Here is an 18966-nt window from a genome sequence, read left to right as displayed (position 1 = left end):
TTAAATTTACAATTAAGTACATGGCTAAGGAACTGGTAAAACTGAAAAAGTTGTTGTTTGTGTCAAACAGGTTGTAGTCACGCTACTCTTTCTTCTCCTGTCAGTCTGCCATTGCACGATGATATATAGTATATTACTTCCTTAGTGACTGTTGGTTGTACTCTACTTTTCATAATGCATTGTGGGACACTCTGAGTCCATTATTTAGGGTATAATAATTCTAACTACACTTTTGGATAGCACTAGAAAATGGCGAACTCACGATATAGTGGACTATAGTGAGTAGTTTTAGACACAAACATAGATTGTCGCAACTCTCTTTATCAAGGGTTTACCCTCTTCTGGGTTTATGCGTAGTCCGCGCTGTCTCTGTGGGTGCGCACGGAGAAATTAGTCCCTGAAAAGGAAGGAGTAACAGTGATACAAACTATATATTGTACTTTACAGTGAGTAGCGAGTAAGCATCACTACGTAGTACACTACTTTTCATGATGCCTTATGGAATACTTTGAGTTCACTGTAGAGGGTGCAGCAATTGTCACTATATATTCGGACAGCAATACAAAATGGCGAGTGAGTGATTTCGTACACAGCCATAGATTGTCTCAACTCTCCGATTCAACAGCTCTGCCTTGTTCGCGCGTAATACGTAGTCTGCACGATGTGTCGGCGGACGTACTGACGCACGCGCAGTTTGTATCGAGTAATTCGGCGCTGAAAAGGAAGGAGTAGTAGTCATACAAACTAAGCACGACTTGCAAGGTGAAGCAGTGTGAAGTAAAACAGCGTCAATCTAGTGACTTTGCTTTCGGGCATTGTGATTCATCGCAGCGTTTGGAACATGGCAGATAAAGAGGGTAGGTTTTCAAACACCAAGTTACCGTACGCGGTGGGCCGTTTTCCCCGTGTGTTGCTCAGTATGCGCGCCACTGCATACTGGGTATTAGCATGACATGCTAACTCATTTAAGTCCTATAAGGAGGCTTACTAGTTATAACTATTCTGCGTACTATTCTCAGTTGAAATGTAACGTTGTTGTTTGAACTTCATATCAAACCTCTACTATTTAAGCTCACTATACACCCAATGAGCAAAACAGGACTTATTTCAACTTAAGAAATTGCTTGCTTGCTGTTCCACCGTCACAACCCCCTTCGAAATATACCGTAGTGGGTGGCGAGCAATACACCAGTTCTGAACCCATGGATGACAACAGCGTTATCTGGATTACGGGGAAGACAATAATATTGAATATCTGACCAGCTACGATTCTTGAAGTTCATTTTCAGTATTTTGGCAGTATTGTTAATATTAGATGAAGTTGAACCCCTAGTTGCCCGTCGGTCAGCATCACCAGATTATAGGTTGTGCTTAATACGTAACCGTACTTGTGTGTGTGCTTAATCTGTTTTTCCCCAGTAAACACGTAAATGGTCTAAGGAAAGTGCTCATTAGCTCCCATTATATGCTGTTATACCTGCAACTTACACCGTTTTGTTCTGCTCAAGTGTATGACGATGCAGTGGAAGAAAGGGTCATCAACGAGGAGTACAAGATTTGGAAGAAAAACACACCTTTCCTCTATGACCTGGTAATGACTCATGCACTGGAATGGCCCAGTCTTACTGTCCAGTGGCTTCCAGATGTCAGCAGGTATTTCTGTTGTTTCTGTCTTAGTCTTCATAAAACATGGTTTAAAGTCCCAGCAACAATGTCAACAAGTTATGGGTGGGCAGTACTGGGTTTCGTCATGGCATGGATTTTGCAATAACATCATTACAGTGCCAATCATTTTAGCATATTAAAGGTATGCATTGCTGTGGCTGTGACAACATGCAGGTAGAGGGACTGCACTTACTTACTTACTACTAATTTTCTCACTATAATGCCAAGTCCACTAACACAAAGATGTGGAAGGTAACCTTACGAGCAATGCATGCCATTTTCTCTGTTGCTGACTGCAAGAACCACACAAAAGGTATCCTCTCCCACCATCTGAGGAAGTGAAGACCCAGTGGACGAGCTTGGTGGAAATGTCCCTACAACAACAGCTGGAAAACTTGTGGGCTATATGTGTGCGCTGTCGTTTTACTTCAGACTGCTTTGCCAATACAGAGCAGGATTCACTTCTAAACTGAAGCTGTAATATTGAGGGACAGTCGAGATAAATTGTTTGAACATTAAGCCTCATTTGAAGCCAATAGCCAAATAACCAGAGTAGCAGGTTGGATGTGGGAAACAGTTTTTTCATGTTGCTTTTTGTGTAGTCTCGCGGACCTAACGTTATCTCCACAATTTAAACTGCAACACAGGCCTGGCTGGTTTTGTTGTTACAGGAAAGCCCCCTCTGCTGCGTGCCGCGTTGGTATGTGTGTCTGTTGCTGTCATATGTAAATGTCCTTGATGGACTTGCCATGTGGTGCACTGACTGTATTTATATAGTATACTTTGGACAAATAAATGACGTCTAAAATGACCCATTGTCTAACTGATTCTAAGAATAAATCACATTACATTTACTAATTAAGCTACATCCACATGGAAGGAGTAGCCTGTCCCATAACATATTGCAGCAACAGACACATATGCAGACACAATGTACTTTTGCAGAAAACCCGAAGTATATTGTATAAGTACAACCGTCAGTGTACCATGGGGCATGTCTATCAAGTACATTTGCATAGGGCAGCAACAGACACACATAGCTGCGCGGCATGCAGCAGACGGAGCTTTCCTGTAACAACAAAAAAACTAGCTGAGCTTGTGTTGCAGTATAAAGTGTGGAGATAGGTGGAGTTGGCATTATATTAAGGAAAATAGTAGTTCGTGAGTGTAACTCCACTTCCATGAGCATGTGCGTAGCCCTCTGTCTGCGTGTTATCACGGCCACAGTAAAGCACATTTTTAGTATGCGAACACATTTGTCACAGTAATGATGATACTGCCAAATCCACATCGTGGCAGAATGTGACACCAGTGACAGTGATGATCCCGGTATACTTCTCACTCCTAGGCCTATACCTCATTTGTACCTAATCTTATGATGTGTTTGTATACACATGAGGAATGTGACTCTGATTTTATTTCTGTCAGTATACCCACACAAAGTTCCAATAGAAATGGACATTGAAATAGATGTACAGATAAAAACAAGGACAAGAAAGCTGACAGGGAGACCTGACAACTGAACGCTTCTCTTATCTTTACACGATGGGTGTCTCTTTGCTGAAGGTTTCTTGCAATGTCTGTCTCTCTTTTGGGTTCACAAGCATCAAAACTATGCATCAAAGCCAACACCTGTTCAGGAGTGTGACAGACAGAGTTCAGTGCTCTGCTGCGTGTCAGCCCTAAAAACATTTGTTCAGTTCCTTCCCACTCTTTCTGATAACCTACATTTGTGGTCAAAGTGTACATACACTTGTAAAGAACGTGTATTTTGCCAGTGTTGAGTTCCAATGTTGTAAATGTAATGTCTAAAACTTGTATTTTTCCGTGACGAAGTGAATGAAATGGTTTATTTATGTATTTATCATAAATACTTTTGAATATATGACAGAATCTGCTGGGTCAGAAATATACATAGAGCAACTTGATTTATCAATTTTTGTGATGTAAAAAGTTTTGTCAATCAAACTTTCTTTGTGGCAATCGACTGGTGACTTCTCTGAGCCCATTTAAATAGGTTTTGTTTGATATACACAAAGGCTATAATGGGAAACACCAAGGAGCTCCTTACAGAGCTGAAAGAGCAGACTTGAACAAGTCAGAAAAAGCACTTGGAGGCGTTTCAAAGCAGCTACAGGTTCCAAGATCAACTGTGCAAACAATGGTAAATATGAAGTGCTTGACACAGTTGTCACTTGCCACGATCTGGAAGAAGAAGCTATTACCTGCTACTGAGATGAAATCGGTCAGGATAGTCAAGACTCAACAAAGAACCACCAAAAACAGGTCTGAAATAATTTAGAACTTGCTAGAACACAGGTGTTAGTGTCCACAGTCAAGTGTGTTTTCAAGCTCCATGGGCTGAGAGACTGCTGTGTAAGAAGGAAGCCCTTGCTTCAGCAGTGACACCCGAGGCTTGATCGATGCTGCTGAAAAAGGCCTTCTGGACAAAGGTTCTGTGGTAGGGTGAAACAAAAAAAATAAGTGGAACTGGTACTTTACGGAAAGGAGGATTACACAGAAAAATACTGTGCATGTTCTTTACAAATGTATGTACAATTGATTTGATTCAACTATATTCCTTCTTTTAATAAAGCAGAACTCACAATTTCGTTGTCACAACTACAGGACACATATTAAATAATGATTATTTCACACCTTCTATACTACGAGGCAATCAGCTGATGTGCTGATGATTATTTTATGCTCACAACATTGACAAAATAAACATAAATACAGGTCAATGGCAGCTGCTTTTACTGTGTGATAACTTAAATTGATGACATTTAATAAGTAGTCATAAAAGTGATCATAAAAGGGGACAAGTCTGCCCTGTTATCACCACCGAGAGGGTCATTCATCATTTGCAAAAGCTACGTCTTGGGGTGAGAAAATGTTGGAAAATTATTGGCAAGGGCAGTTAATATCACATCTCATCTCATTCTCATTCTCATCTTGAGAAAATGCAAGCTAATAGACAAAAGACAGGAAAATGTAGAAACAGAGATCGTGTTATTTTAAGTTGCAATGTGTTGAGCGCTCGAGAGAGTGACTGAGTACAAAAATCTAAACAAACTGACACTTAACTTTGTTTGATTTGTCTCATAGTGGCTACTCACTAAATTCAAACCATTCAGCAATGATCAGGTAGTGGTCTTTAGGGCTGTCAACATATATTCTAAATTAAAATTTAGATTCAAATTGTAAAAAAGCCCTTATACTTTTGACTTTGAAAATGAATGTTTGAGTGGAGGGGTTAGCACAGTGGCGGCGGCTGCGTTGACATTACTGCATGACATGTATGAAACCAGTTTCTACAGTTTGATATGTAGAAAATCTGTTGAAGTGCAGCATATTTAAGTCTCTCCTGTCATAATGAAAAAATGAAAAAAATAATTCCAGAGGTTTATGTGTAAATATTAAATATTCTGGCTCCACGTGCTGTTTTCCCCCTCTCTCTCACTCCAAAACACAGTTACTGATGATTTTAAAAGTTGTGTTGAGTTTAATTTTTGTCGCGTTTAAATTTTGTTTTACGATGATGAAATCACTGTTTTTGTGGAAGGAGTCTTAGGAGACATCAATAATTCAACGATATGGTAGAGGACCTTATTTATTTTGTAATGTGTCGGTATGTTATGGAGCCCCTAAAGTGTCATGAAGAAAAAAAAAACTATCGTGCGCACGAGATACTAAAACGTGCACACAAGATATTAAAACATGCGCACGAAATACTAAATCGAGCTCACGAGATATTAAAACGTGCGCTCGATTTTATGCATTTATACAGACAGGTAGCAACAACAATAGACAACCGGGCTCCATTCACGACTGAATCTGATTTTAATATTTACCATAAATATTGGCAGTATATTTGTGTGTCACAATCACTTAGCAAATATATATTGATTAGTTGTCTGTTATCAGAGAAAGCTTTTGATGCCAGTTACCACAGGAAATGGCACTGCTTTTGTTTAGGTTATGGATGCTCCTGTCTATCTTTTTTTAAGTTGCCAACATTAGAGACAACTATGGCTGTAAATAAATTCAAGAAAAATCCAAAAAGACATCCCTGTCTGTGTCTGTATCACAAGTATGACTGGAATTTCCAAATAACAGGAATACACTAAGCGATTCATTGTAGCCAAAAATATTTTTTGCAGCTTGGAATTCCTTCCTGTATAAAAGCTTATTGTGTTACTGTTGGACTGTTTTATGAAAACTAATCAATTTGCTTGTCATACCAAAAGGCCTGCACGAATGTTAAACTGAAAGGCAAAGATATCTCTGCTACACTGGCTATAGATTAAAATGATGTGTCCACGTCTGCAGGCCAGAGGGGAAGGACTACACTGTACACAGGCTGGTTTTGGGGACACATACATCAGATGAGCAGAACCACCTTGTGATCGCCAGCGTCCAGGTTCCAAATGATGATGCCCAGTTTGATGCCTCACACTACGACAGCGAGAAAGGAGGTAAATACAGTTGGAGTCATCCTGCAGAAGTGCTGCATTCGATGCTTTTCACATGCATGGGAATATTAGCTTGTCACCATTGTAAAGAAAGTCAGTGTAAAGTCAGGAAAGTAGGTGTACGCTTGGCATACAAGCAAGTGGACAATAGGGATTTTTACTTAATTATTTTTCTATATTCATTGATATTATCATATTCATTCTCTCCAAAATACATAGTGTGAATCTATTAGGCCTAGCATGCTTTTCCTACCTCCTAAAATATTTGAAGAAGCTGTTTTGGTGTTTTTATCAGTTAGCAGTCTGGTCATTTTCTGGAGTATTACCACCAACAATTCTCAATATCTGTCTATGCTGTCTGCAGAAGTGTAGATCTGTCGACAACATGGCATACATTTGATTGTCCACATGCTGGTAGAACATGAGGTGCAGTAGTCATCAAAACACCTTGACAACAGTGGTCAAACACTCAACAGAGTATCTAATACTGGTTTTACACAAGCTCAAACCTAAATACAGGCACTGTTGTGCTTCAATACAATGATCTAGGTTTTTGTAACTTCCCTTTTGTTTGACATAGCTTGTTATTGACAAAATCTCACCACATTTTTTACTATGAAAATGTCCAGACTAAGGCACCCAATTATTGAACTCTTGAGTGAAAGAAGTTACTTATTATGTGTTTTGGTAGGTTGTCACACTGACTTTCTCAGAAAGAACCTAAATTAGTTCAGATTTTTTATGTGCTTAGGGAGTTGGCTAATGACTAAAGACTGAATCTTAATGCTGAAACTATTCTTTTGTATTCCAGCAGGTATGTTGATGGATGGCCAGCTGTGTGTTAGTTTGCTGAAGGCTCGCTGCTCCTTTGGTGTGTTGTATGTTAGTATGGCCACTGAACAATTTTAAGGTACAGTCCAAGTCTTAACCTCAATACACACAAAGCAAATCTAGCATACATATAAAAAAAAAGAAATACTGACACTAATAAGGCAACTGCTAAAACGAATCTTACAAATGCAAAAATGTGAAGAGGTACCCACAGAGCAGTGACAGTGTCTCAACTTTTATGGAGTCAGGGTTATCAGAAATTTGTCTGGGACAGGCAGATTGTGGCAGCGTGTTGTAGTGTGCACTGGCCCTAATTTAATGTTCTACATGTTCAGCAGGTGTTTCATACATTTCTCATCCTTTCTCCCTCCCAGCTGCTTTTGTGGTATTTTTGACTAACAAGCATTTTTGTACAGTAAAGCATAAGCAAGTACAGACACAGGATAGAATGGCATCGAGGAAACCCACATTCAGAACCAGATTGATCTTCCTAGTCTGTAGTCAAGGCTCTCCATTAGTGGATACAATGATAAGATGATGTTCCATGATTTCTTATTTCACTGCCAATAGTTCATCAACCACCGATATATTGTATATCCCTAGTAAAAGTGCTTGTTTGTGTTCTCTTGTCAGAATTTGGTGGTTTTGGCTCAGTTAGTGGGAAAATAGAGATCGAGATCAAGATTAACCATGAAGGAGAGGTGAACCGAGCACGCTACATGCCCCAGAATCACTGCATCATTGCCACCAAGACTCCCACCTCTGACGTGCTGGTCTTCGACTACAATAAGCACCCGTCTAAGCCAGGTTGGGTCACTGCTGTGCCTGTATACTAAAAACTACATGAATCAGAATGCTCCCACTCCAGTGAATCACACATCATGTTGGTGAATGCAGTGTGTATTTGTGTGTTTCAGATCCCAGTGGCGAGTGTAGTCCGGATTTGAGGCTGAAAGGCCACCAGAAAGAAGGGTATGGTCTTTCCTGGAATCCCAACCTCAGTGGCAACCTACTCAGTGCTTCAGATGACCATGTAAGCTAGAAATTGTAGTTACTGAAAATATTCTTAGGTAGCGCAGTCTGTAACAAGCAATCATCACCACCAATTAAATTTCTCAATAAAATACAGGCTGGTCAGTGAATTCTATACAAGTAGAATCAAACATGGACTCATAACACTGGTGTGACACCACAAACGCATTGGTTTACCCAGCTTCAGATACATGGATAAGGTATTCCTGAGGGCTTCAACTATACAGAACACTACTTGAAAGAATTTCTGACAGATATCACTATTCTGTTCGCTCAGTATCAAAACCTTCAGTAGACCTCCTTTTTCACCATTGACATGGTACAGGCTCAGCACAGCAGCAGTGCTTTGTCTATAGCATGTCAGTGGTTTCTCAATTTTCTGTTCGTCACAGTGGTCTCATATTATACCTACTGGACCATGCTGATAAAGCCATTTAAAAAAATGTGGAAATATGAAAGCGAGTGAAACAGAAGCAATGAGCCATTTGCATTTTGCTTTATCACAGCACAATGTCACAGCAGAATTGAAAATCCAGAACTCTACAGTGTATGTTGCAAAATGGCTTCAGATATGTAGATGTCATGTAGAGTAGAATGGCTGGACCCTAGAAAAAAAGAACTTGTCTTTGGTCCTGTAAATTTGAGCTCACATTTTTACATCATTGATTCAACAAGAAGCCTTTCCTCCTTTTCTTAATTAACTCTCATTTTGACTTTTGACGTTTGTCCAGTCTTGTCCTCAGACTGAGCAGCAGTGCAGCAGGGATTTTCAAACAGGGTTTTTTGACACAAAGAGGTACTTCGACAGTTGTCAGGGGATACATGGAAAGATTATGGAGTAGCTCAGTTAATTTGAAAAAACAGAAATCATGCTTTGGTTAAAAAATATACATTCAGGTTTAGGGGGACAAATGAGTTCAAAAACTCACCCCCAAAGCACACAACGTAGAGTGGAAACAACCATAACCGAAGCAATGGCTGCACATTACTTTGCATGTTCCTGAAGTGGAAAAGGCTGACATTATGGTTTACTTCAGCTCAGCTTATGGGCACATCAGACAAGGATTGCTGTATTGTTTTGTGTATAGTTTCAGCTTCTGATGATAGTGTATTCCCAGTTTATAACTGGTCATTGCAGCAAGGAGATAAAAGAAATTGGTCCTCTCCATTTTACTTCTCTCCAGACTATCTGTCTATGGGACATCGGGGCCAGCCCAAAGGAAGGGAAGATTGTGGATGCCAAGACAATTTTCACTGGCCACACAGCAGTGGTGGAAGATGTTTCCTGGCATTTGCTCCATGAATCTCTATTTGGCTCTGTGGCGGACGACCAGAAACTCATGATGTAAGTGACTTAGAGCTGTACCTTAACTTTTTTGCACATTGCACTTGTGCTACCTAGGTTGATAGTTTTGTAAATGACATTAACGTTGCATACAGCACGCCATCAGAATCTTCAGACCGATATTTTAGTTATGTTATATATCTAGCTTCAAATGAGCAGTATAAACCTCAGTAAGTTTTTATCATCATTAAATATAATTCATATCAAATTCATATTGATCATACAGCATGAATCTGTAGTGTTTTTGGTCCATTGCTATTGATTATAGTGTCTTAACTTGCTCGTAGATATATACCGTAGATGATGCATCAAGCTTGTGAGATGTAGATCTGCTGCCACCATCTTGGAGCAGGTTCTGATCCATCAAACAGTAGAATATGCCAGACCTTTGTGCTCCTTTTGGATGTTCTAAAGAAAAGAAATGGCAAAACCAAGCAACAAGGAATACAATTTCACAGGTGCAAAGGTATTATGCAATATGTTATGCTTACAATACTGTTAAATTTAATACATCACAATAAGTTATCCTATTTTAATGTCCTGATACTAAGTTAAGGCAGTTTATGCCAGGTAATGGGGCATAATTTGTATTGTTCAACTTTCTGTATAAACATACAGCTGTAATTATTCCACCAGTGCTTTTATTTTCAGTTGTACAAAACAGAGATAATTTTATCAGAATGTGGAACTGTTCACTGCAGCTCTGCACTCTGGACATGTTTTTATGTGCATAATGTGTGACTTAAAATGCAAATAAGCCAAATATGAATTTTTCACTATAAACCTAAGTGAAAACAGAATTGTGAAGCCTGACAGAAATTTAGTTAATCTTGTAACAGGTGTGTTTGTTGTAATTTCTTTTTTTAATTTAAATGTATAAATTTGAATTTATTTAAATTCATTTATTTCCAAAGTAACAAACAAAATTATATCATGTCAGCCAGTTAACATACAGTAAGAAAAAAAGATTATGTCTAATTACTAATAATGCAGGCTAAGTTCATCTTAAATATTATGCTGTAGAAGTATTACTGTTACTATCTACATAACAGAATGTATTTTGGCATGAATACCTGCATTTTTAATTTAGCAAAGCATCCTTTATCATCAGTACATGTCTGGCATTTGTCACAAACTAAACTGCTTGAAAACTGGTCAGAATGAAGTGAGTTATAATGATTTTAATTGTGTATAGACCTGCTTTAATAGACTTATGTGCATTAGGAAGAACAGCTCCCCTGTATCAATATGGTGGCCATTCTCCGCAGCCAGGGACATGATTTATATGCAGACCATAGACTACAACTATGAAGTAGAAGAGAAATGCAGCACGGATTCACCACAAACAAGCACTTCTGTCTCACTCATGCAAATAGGTAGCCTTGTTTTGTGAATGGGGACAAAGTACTGAAGTTGAAACTGCTCCATTAATTTTATTTATTTATTTTCCTAACTAAGCAAATGATATATCTGCCATGCCTGACCCTCCTCCACCAGATGGGACACTCGGTCCAACAACACATCCAAAGCCAGCCACGCAGTAGACGCTCACACTGCCGAGGTCAACTGCCTGAGTTTCAACCCCTACAGCGAGTTCATTCTTGCCACTGGTTCTGCTGATAAGGTAGAGAAGAGGCAAAAATACAGTCTGAACTGATGAATGCAATGGAATGAAGGTTTAATGCAAATTTTATTTTGTTTCTCTCAGACTGTTGCATTATGGGATCTAAGAAACCTCAAACTGAAGCTCCACTCCTTTGAGTCCCACAAAGATGAAATTTTCCAGGTAAGTGTTGTCATTTATATATTAGTCCAATACATCTTTGTATGAATGGACTGTAAAGACATCTTTGTTCTGACTACCAACTGACAAACACCCAATTTGGTTCCCAACGATGAACCAAATTGGTGATTGCATATATTTTTGCATTGGAATGATGAGGGTATGTTACCTGTGTGTAGCTCTAGCATCTGAATTACAATTACATTATTCTCAGACTTGCCAAAGTTCTTGGTTCGTGCCACTGCTGCTCGTCCTCTGTACAGCTGAGTACTGGGGGAACCACTGGGATTTAGAGCCGGGAGTAATGTGCTAACTGGAACAGGAGAGCAACACAGTGGTTGCACAGCACTGATCCAGCCACACATGTACAGCTATGATGCACCAGCTCAACAGGGTTGAGTCCTTCAGCCCCACCTGGCAGAAAAGAAAGTAAAGCAAAATACTTTCTGTTCGGTTTGGTTTGTATGAATCAGGGTCAAATTCTAGCTTGATAACATTGTGCTATTTTAAGGAGTAAATAAGGTTCTAAATCTGTTGTTTCCTCATTCACAGGCAAATCTGTGAAGTGAAATTATACTCACAACTTCTCATACAGACTGATATGAATTCATGTATCATTATTCATTGTTATTATTCATGTAATATTTTCATACTGATGAAGAGTAAGAACCCATGAATTACTGAGCACTACCAAACTCTGCGTGCAAAAACTGAAACAAAAAAGCCAGTTTCTGGGGACTAGCTACCCCGTGCTCTTTCTGTTATACTAAGGTTTAGGTTTTACTATTGGCTCTGACATGTCTGAAATTAGCCAAATCGTAGAGCTGTTATCTTCATCCTACTCTCAGACAATAGGGCTTGTCTGACTGAAAAAATACATGTCATCTGTCTTTCAATCTAGCCAAACTCTATGCAGAAAACAAGAAGTTTACAGATGTCAAGCTAGGCTGCTGGGCTAAGTTATAGGCTTAATTACTCACCCTCGTAATCGTGGCTGTAACTTGATATATATAACTTGAAGCCCTTCTCCCATTTGCTAGTGGGTGTAGGTGAAAGTGTGTCATTGACATTTATGTGTGGTAGATCTTGCAAGAGTCACATTGATGAGAGGACTGACAGATTGCATTTTCATTTTGTCACATGGTGACATGTAATAAACAGCCAAATATAATTGCACTAGACTGAAAAGGTGCCACCAAACCAAAAGGAGAATTTTTTTAACAAAATATTCCATGCTGCTATATTATCACTATATTGACCTGCCAGTGACCAAGTGTCCAATTTGTCAGGTACAATGGTCCCCTCACAATGAGACAATCCTGGCTTCCAGTGGCACAGACCGACGTCTCAACGTATGGGATCTGAGGTAAAAACACTCCACCATACCTCCCACCATCCATGCCTATACTCTTTGTTTGTATCAAACAGTGATGGGTTTTATTTGTTTTAATCAGGAGTTTCGAGCAAAATATGTTGAAGTTAGAATTGTATAGCAAACACAGCCTGAAGAATACCATGATATAGACAGAAAATCTAATGATAAAATGAAACTGAGTCAAATATAAATGTTTCTCCGTTGAAACTTGGGCCCAAGATCAACAAGGAACATCTCCTGGCTGACTTGTCTGCTAAGAGCTCAGTCAGTTGTTCAGTCTCAGTTGTTCGTGGGCAAATATTCACACCATATGCTTTAAAGTATGAAATTAGAGCACGTAAAAAGTGGCTGTGCTGATAGGTAGAAAGTACGATATGCCAGTCGGATGGTCAATTTCAAAGGATTAATACTTTGGCTTTGACAGTACAGAACTATATTGGGAGCGGTTGAGTAGATGTTGGCTGTGGACTGCTGAGCAGGTCGTGTTAAGTGGGTTTATTAGAGCTTTTTACCTGCTGCTGCAGAAAACTGCGCTATGAGAGTGGTCAGAGTGAACCAAAATACTGAAATTGTGGCCTAGTAGTGGGTTGGAGGAGAGCTCCTGCCTCAAGTGGAGGAGTTCAAGTATCGTGGTGTCTTGTTCACGAGTCTCGGAAGGATAGAGCGTGAGATTGACAGGCGGATCGGTGCAGCAGCAGTAATGCGGTCGTTGTATTGGTCCATCGTGGTGAAGAAGGAGCTGAGCCAAGGCAAAGCTCTCGATTTACCAGTCAATCTACGTTCCCACCCTCACCTATGGTCATGAACTTTGGGTCACGACCGAAAGAACAAGATCTCGAATACAAGCGCTGAAATGAGTTTCCTCCGCAGGGTGGCTGCCGCATAGACAATTAATTGCTCATTCTCACATATTCTGTGCAATGTTTCAATCTTTTCAAGCTGTGCAATTCTGTCCAATTCTGTACCATGCTAATCCCTGGTTTCCAGTCATGGACACACCAAAACGCTTGTGCTGTTTCGAGATCTTCTTCAATACTTTGCATAGTATTGAAGAAGTGAAGTGGTCAAAAAGTATGGTGGTAGCTTTCTATATGTTGAGCCTTTAGCCACCACTGATCACAGAAGGTGTTAAATATCACACATTGCATTCAGTACATTGAAGGGTAACTACACCAAATAGACTCAGTTTTTTTGTTGGGTTTTGTTTTTCTAGTAAAATTGGTGAGGAGCAGTCAGCAGAGGATGCTGAGGATGGCCCTCCAGAGCTGCTGGTAAGTGATATCCTAAAATTAAGATTATTATTCAGTCACCTTTAAATCTTTCAGTCATCATGATCTGTAGTTACAGGCCTGAAATTGGGTCATTTTAGGGCAAGGCAGCGATGACCTAGTCATTTTCAAAGCACTGACCTTTCACATTTGTAGGGTTTGAACATGTTGATGGTTCCAAAATGTAGTTGTTAACCACTGTCACTGATTACCTCTTCCTGCCTGTCTCTAATTTCCACCTTTTTTCCCATCAGTTCATCCACGGTGGCCACACAGCCAAGATTTCTGACTTCTCCTGGAATCCCAATGAACCCTGGGTCATCTGCTCAGTCTCTGAGGACAACATCATGCAAGTCTGGCAAATGGTGAATACAGCTACTGCCCATCAGCCACACAGTTTTTCTTTTGGGGAATTTTTAGAATATGTCCCCTCCGTCTCACATAGCCAGACGCATCTCCTCGCTTCGTTATAAAGCTGTGTCAGAGCTTCACAGATATCTGTGGTATACCAGAGATATACCTACACCTAAAAAGTAGATTTCCTCATTCTCCAATTAATGTACCCGTATGTTAGCCTCTGTGGTCAAAAGAGGCAAATGCATGAGTCTTGGATGATGTTTGCACATGAAATCTTTATTTTACATAGCATCAGGTGGACTAGATCTGCCTAACACCTTTCTCCACCACACACAGACAGACTCCTTATATAAGGGTGTGTGTCTCAAATAATTAACTGGCACATACTATTTGCAGAGGCCAACGCAGATGTCCACACACAGAAATATACAATAAATATTGACATAAACCAATTACAAACATATACACCATCTTTATTTACACACACAGGTAAACCTAATAAAAACTAATAAATATCTTACATAAATCAGTACAAATGAACAATGCAACCAAACTCCCATTCCCACTTCCTGCTTGTTCCCCTCACAACACTAACAATGCAAGGCCCTGTGGAACCCTTTCCCCAAACACACGTATTTCCTCATTCACAGGCAAAGTGGAATAGCCCAGCGCCCTCACTTTGAACTCAAGCCAACTGCAACATTAGTTAAAACCCAGTGTGTTCATTTAACCTGTGTAATAATTTGTATGCTGCATCATTTAGCCATCTTCACTCATAGTGAATATCTAACAACAGTAATATCTGCTATTGACTGGAGATTTAATAATGGCGACCCATCATTAGTGGTGCAGATCATCACAATAAGTGTTGAGAAAATGTTTTAGATTTTCCAAAGAGACCTATGCAGAAACAAGTTTGTGCAGGCTAAACATACGAAACAAGCACACTGCCTGTCCAAGCCTGCTGCATGTGTCCAGAAGAACCCACGGCTGATCCCCAGCTCAGTGCAGCTAAATGATAGGTAGTTGTACTTTAGCCAGCCAGTGCTTTTATGTTACTCATAACATCAGGTTGAATTCAACAGCAAAGTAGACTGATGTAGTTCAGGTTGGAGACAGAACGTTAGATAGCTAACGTTAGCTTCACAGACTGAAAGGAAGAGGTAGGTGCTGATTGAGAACTCTTACTGGCTGGCCAGGTATGTTTGCATGATGTTGTGCTCCAGGTAAAGATGTCAGGGCAGCTTCAAGAGGCCAGCTGGGTCAACAACAGTGTTGTTGTTAACATTCACATGATCACTGTGACCATGGTCACCAGAACCTCCCTCTCTGTTATTGGAAAAGCAGTGGTGGAAAGTATATTACATTTACTCAAGTACTGTACTTGAATACAGTTTTGCGAGACTTGTACTTTACTTGAGTCTTTTTATTTCTAAAGGAGAAAAGAAAGCTTGTAGTGGAACAGGTGCGTAGGCAGGAGGAGTTGTTAAGAGGGGCAAAAGCAGTTGGTCAAGCCAAACAGGGACAATGGTTGAATTGGGAAGGTGTTGAGAAGAGGAAACTTAGTTGGAGGGACCTGTGGAATATGGAGGAAGGCCGTATTAAATTTCTGATAGGGGCGACATACGATGTGTTGCCAACCCCGCAGAACCTAAGTCTCTGGGTACAGGGCGATCAATCGTGCCCACTCTGCTCAGGTACAGCAAGTTTAAAGCACATTTTGTCAGGTTGTAGAATTAGCTTATCACAAGGCCGGTATACATGGCGGCATAATCAGGTGCTGAGAAGCTTAGCCGCAGGCATTGAGGAGAGAAGGAAGCAGGTGAATTCTGGAAGTTCTAGAAAGGAGAGGTTAGATGTGCAGTTTGTTCGAGAGGGGGAGAAAAATAAAGCTGCTAAGTCAGGGGGAAAGCAGGGAGGTGGCTGCCTGGTAGGGGCTGATGATTGGCAAATGCAGGTCGACTTGGGAGGACAGCTAGTTGTGCCCCAGGAAATAGTTTATAGTAATCTGAGGCCAGACATTGTCTTATGGTCCATGAGTAAAAAGACTGTGTATTTTATTGAGTTAACAGTCCCTTGGGAAAATTCAGTGGAGGCAGCTTATGAAAGGAAGAAGACTAAGTATGCAGATTTAAAGACAGAATCTGAGCAGAGGGGATGGAAGACCAGGGTCTGTCCGGTTGAAGTGGGGTGTAGAGGTTTTGTTGCAGGGTCAGCTGTTTCACTGTTGAGGGAGCTGGGAGTGCATGGGCAAAATTTAAGAAAGACAGTGAGGGAGATGTCAGATGAGGCTGCTAGGTCTAGTCAGTGGATATGGATCAGGAGAAATAATAGTAGTTGGGGGGTGAAATAGGGACAGTGGGGGGGCAGGCAGAGGACATGCATGCCTAACCCGGCAAGAGAAGAGGTTAAAGTCTGAACAAGACACCTCTCCTCTGCTCTGCTTTCCCCGCCCCATCTTCTCGCTCTGCCAATAGGAAGAGAACCAGGAAGTTTAGATAAGGTGGGGGTGTGGCCAGCTAGAGTCTCTCTTTGGGACCATGCGGCCTGTTCAGGTGAGTTTGCGTGGTAAGACACAGAGTTGGCTTGTTTTTTGATCTTTTTGGTTGTTTTCCTGTTTTGTCTGCTTCTTGAAGGAAATGTTAGGGTTTGTTTTCCTGCTCTGTTTGCTTTTTGAAGGAAATGGTAGGGTTTGCTGCTTCTTGAAGGAAATGTTAGAAGAGGCTGTTAAATCTAGTCTGTGGTTTAGGCCTCCACCTTCAGCACCTTCTAAATTTTCCACCCCCTACCCGAACAAGGGTCTGTATCCAATCCCTACTTTCATCTTTTGACTCTACCTCTTTATTTTCTATCCCCTACCCGAACCAGGGTTTGTATTCCCACCCCGCTTTTTCTTGGTGCAGTTGGTGAGAGGCAGGGGTAGATGATGGTAGTGTGGCAATCGGCAGTTACATGTGGCATCTAGGCCTGTGGTAGCATTGTAGCAGCTAACAATAGCTAAAGCGGTGAGAGTATGATAGTATCTTAGCAGTTAGTATTGGTAGCTAGCAATTAACATTAACAGTATAGGTGAATCTAGTGTTATTGTCTTCTTCTGTTCCTCTTAGCAGGTAGCGGTTAGCACATAACATTAGCTAAATGGTAGCATCGGAACTGTATTGTCTTCTTCTGTTCTTCCTAGCGGTTAGCAGTAGCATTAGCAATAGTTAAATGGTAGCATCGGTACTGGCCACTACCTGGAGCATCCCTGGGTCAGTTGAACGTGGCGGTGCTGTTTGGATTGTGTAGGAGCAGTGTGAACTGGCACTAGGGGGGGTGACTCTGGGACGCCGGAGTTCACTGCCTAACCTCCTGGAGGTGTAGTGGGACTAAGTAGGCGAAACACTGTTGAAGGGAGGTTTCCACCTGATGACCCCCAGAGACGTGTTAGGAATCACTGCTCTTTGGCAGGTATAGAGGCAGATTAGAGCTCCAAGGTTCTTCACTGAGAATGAATCCTCTTTTTGAGCACAAGTATCTTGTGTTTAAATTAACTTTTCTACTGCTTTCTACTTCTACTCCACTACAGAGACATTTCAGAGGCTGTTATTGTACTTTTTAACTACACAGCATTTCATTGGTTACTTTTATTAAATGTGGTTTGCAACCTTTTTATCCTGTGAACTCGGACAAAAAGTAGTGTCTGATTCGGGCCTCTTGTCACATTTCAGATGAATATTAATTGTTCACAGCTCCACCAAAGAGACGGTTCCCCTTTGAACTTCTCCAATATTTTCAAAAAATGTTCAAAGCTAAAGGAAAGAAAATCAATAGAACGATCTAATAATGGCAGATAGTCATGTATCAGTCACAGGAGACTTTGTACTGCAGACTGAAAACTGGAAGTATATTTACCTGATAATACCTCTGACAGTGAATGCAGTTACTTTACTTGTATTTGTACATTGTTGTACTGGTACTTCAAATGATCTGAATACTTACCCCACTGGTCGAGAGTTAACATGTTAACATGAATAATGTTTTCATAGCCTAATTTAGGTTTCCTTTTTTCCATATTAAACTACTGTCAGCAAAGCTCCACTCTTCCTGGTGTGTTTCCACATGAGAAGGTTTTCTTACCAAAGGAAGGCATAAAGACTTCATGTGTAAATTCTGGAACAAGTGTTGAGTTTCAGTCACGGCAGTTTGATATGATTCAGGGAAGAAGTCAAAGTGAACGCCTGCCATGACTGCTGCTGTATTAATGGAATCAGTGTTGTGGAAATGGACATTGTACTGAAGACAGGTGAACATGGAGGAAGTGCTGAGTTTGCATTGAGAGGAGAACAGGAACAATTTGAAACAATGGTCTGCCTCTAGTGTAAGTTAACAAAGGCCTGATTCAATCTACCGCCGAGCTAACTGAGAATTCGCTGCATTTAGTTAAGCATTAATATTGTCATAGCATCGTTATGCTCCTTGTCAGCCCAGCTTCTAATAGTCGAATAAGAGCTGTTTGCATGTTAATGTTGTGTTGTTACAGAAGTGCCTGGTGCCTTGGTCACACCTGTGAGCCAGCAAACATCAGTCTCTACATTCATTCTTGCGCATTTTGTCCTCCTTGTTCTTTTCAAAGGCGGAGAATATCTACAATGACGAGGAGCCAGACAACACCCCTGCATCAGAGCTGGAGGCTCAGGTATCATAAGCCAGCTGTGCACGAGTCTCTCTCTGCAGGCAAGACCCCTTCTTCACTCCCTGAGCTCCAGACCCAGCCCGGCCTGTCGTTTCCCTCTCTGGCTTATCTTCGAGTGCAAATTGAAAAGTCTACTCTCCACATTAAAGAACACTGTTGA

The 18966-nt window shown here is 40.7% G+C and overlaps 1 protein-coding gene across 2 annotated transcripts; it reads left to right on the top strand.

The window, feature by feature from the left end:
• Window positions 1-709: 709 nt before the first annotated feature.
• On the top strand, window positions 710-18966 carry LOC121612388 (histone-binding protein RBBP7). 2 transcript variants are annotated; one of them, XM_041946489.1, is made up of 12 exons: window positions 710-857; window positions 1509-1653; window positions 5998-6143; window positions 7605-7778; window positions 7889-8004; window positions 9188-9348; window positions 10846-10972; window positions 11057-11134; window positions 12421-12497; window positions 13720-13777; window positions 14029-14139; window positions 18747-18966. In XM_041946489.1, exons 1-12 carry the CDS (start codon window positions 842-844, stop codon window positions 18816-18818), a joined length of 1281 nt encoding a protein of 426 aa, XP_041802423.1. In that variant the 5' UTR covers window positions 710-841; the 3' UTR covers window positions 18819-18966. The 2 variants fall into 2 exon arrangements, with proteins under 2 accessions (XP_041802423.1, XP_041801600.1); XM_041945666.1 differs by having other exon boundaries at window positions 7602-7778.

Source organism: Chelmon rostratus, chromosome 1 (assembly GCF_017976325.1).
Source record: "Chelmon rostratus isolate fCheRos1 chromosome 1, fCheRos1.pri, whole genome shotgun sequence".
Lineage (NCBI taxonomy): Eukaryota > Metazoa > Chordata > Actinopteri > Chaetodontiformes > Chaetodontidae > Chelmon > Chelmon rostratus.
The sequence above is the reverse complement of the archived record's forward strand: the minus strand, read 5'-3'. Positions and strand labels throughout refer to the sequence as shown.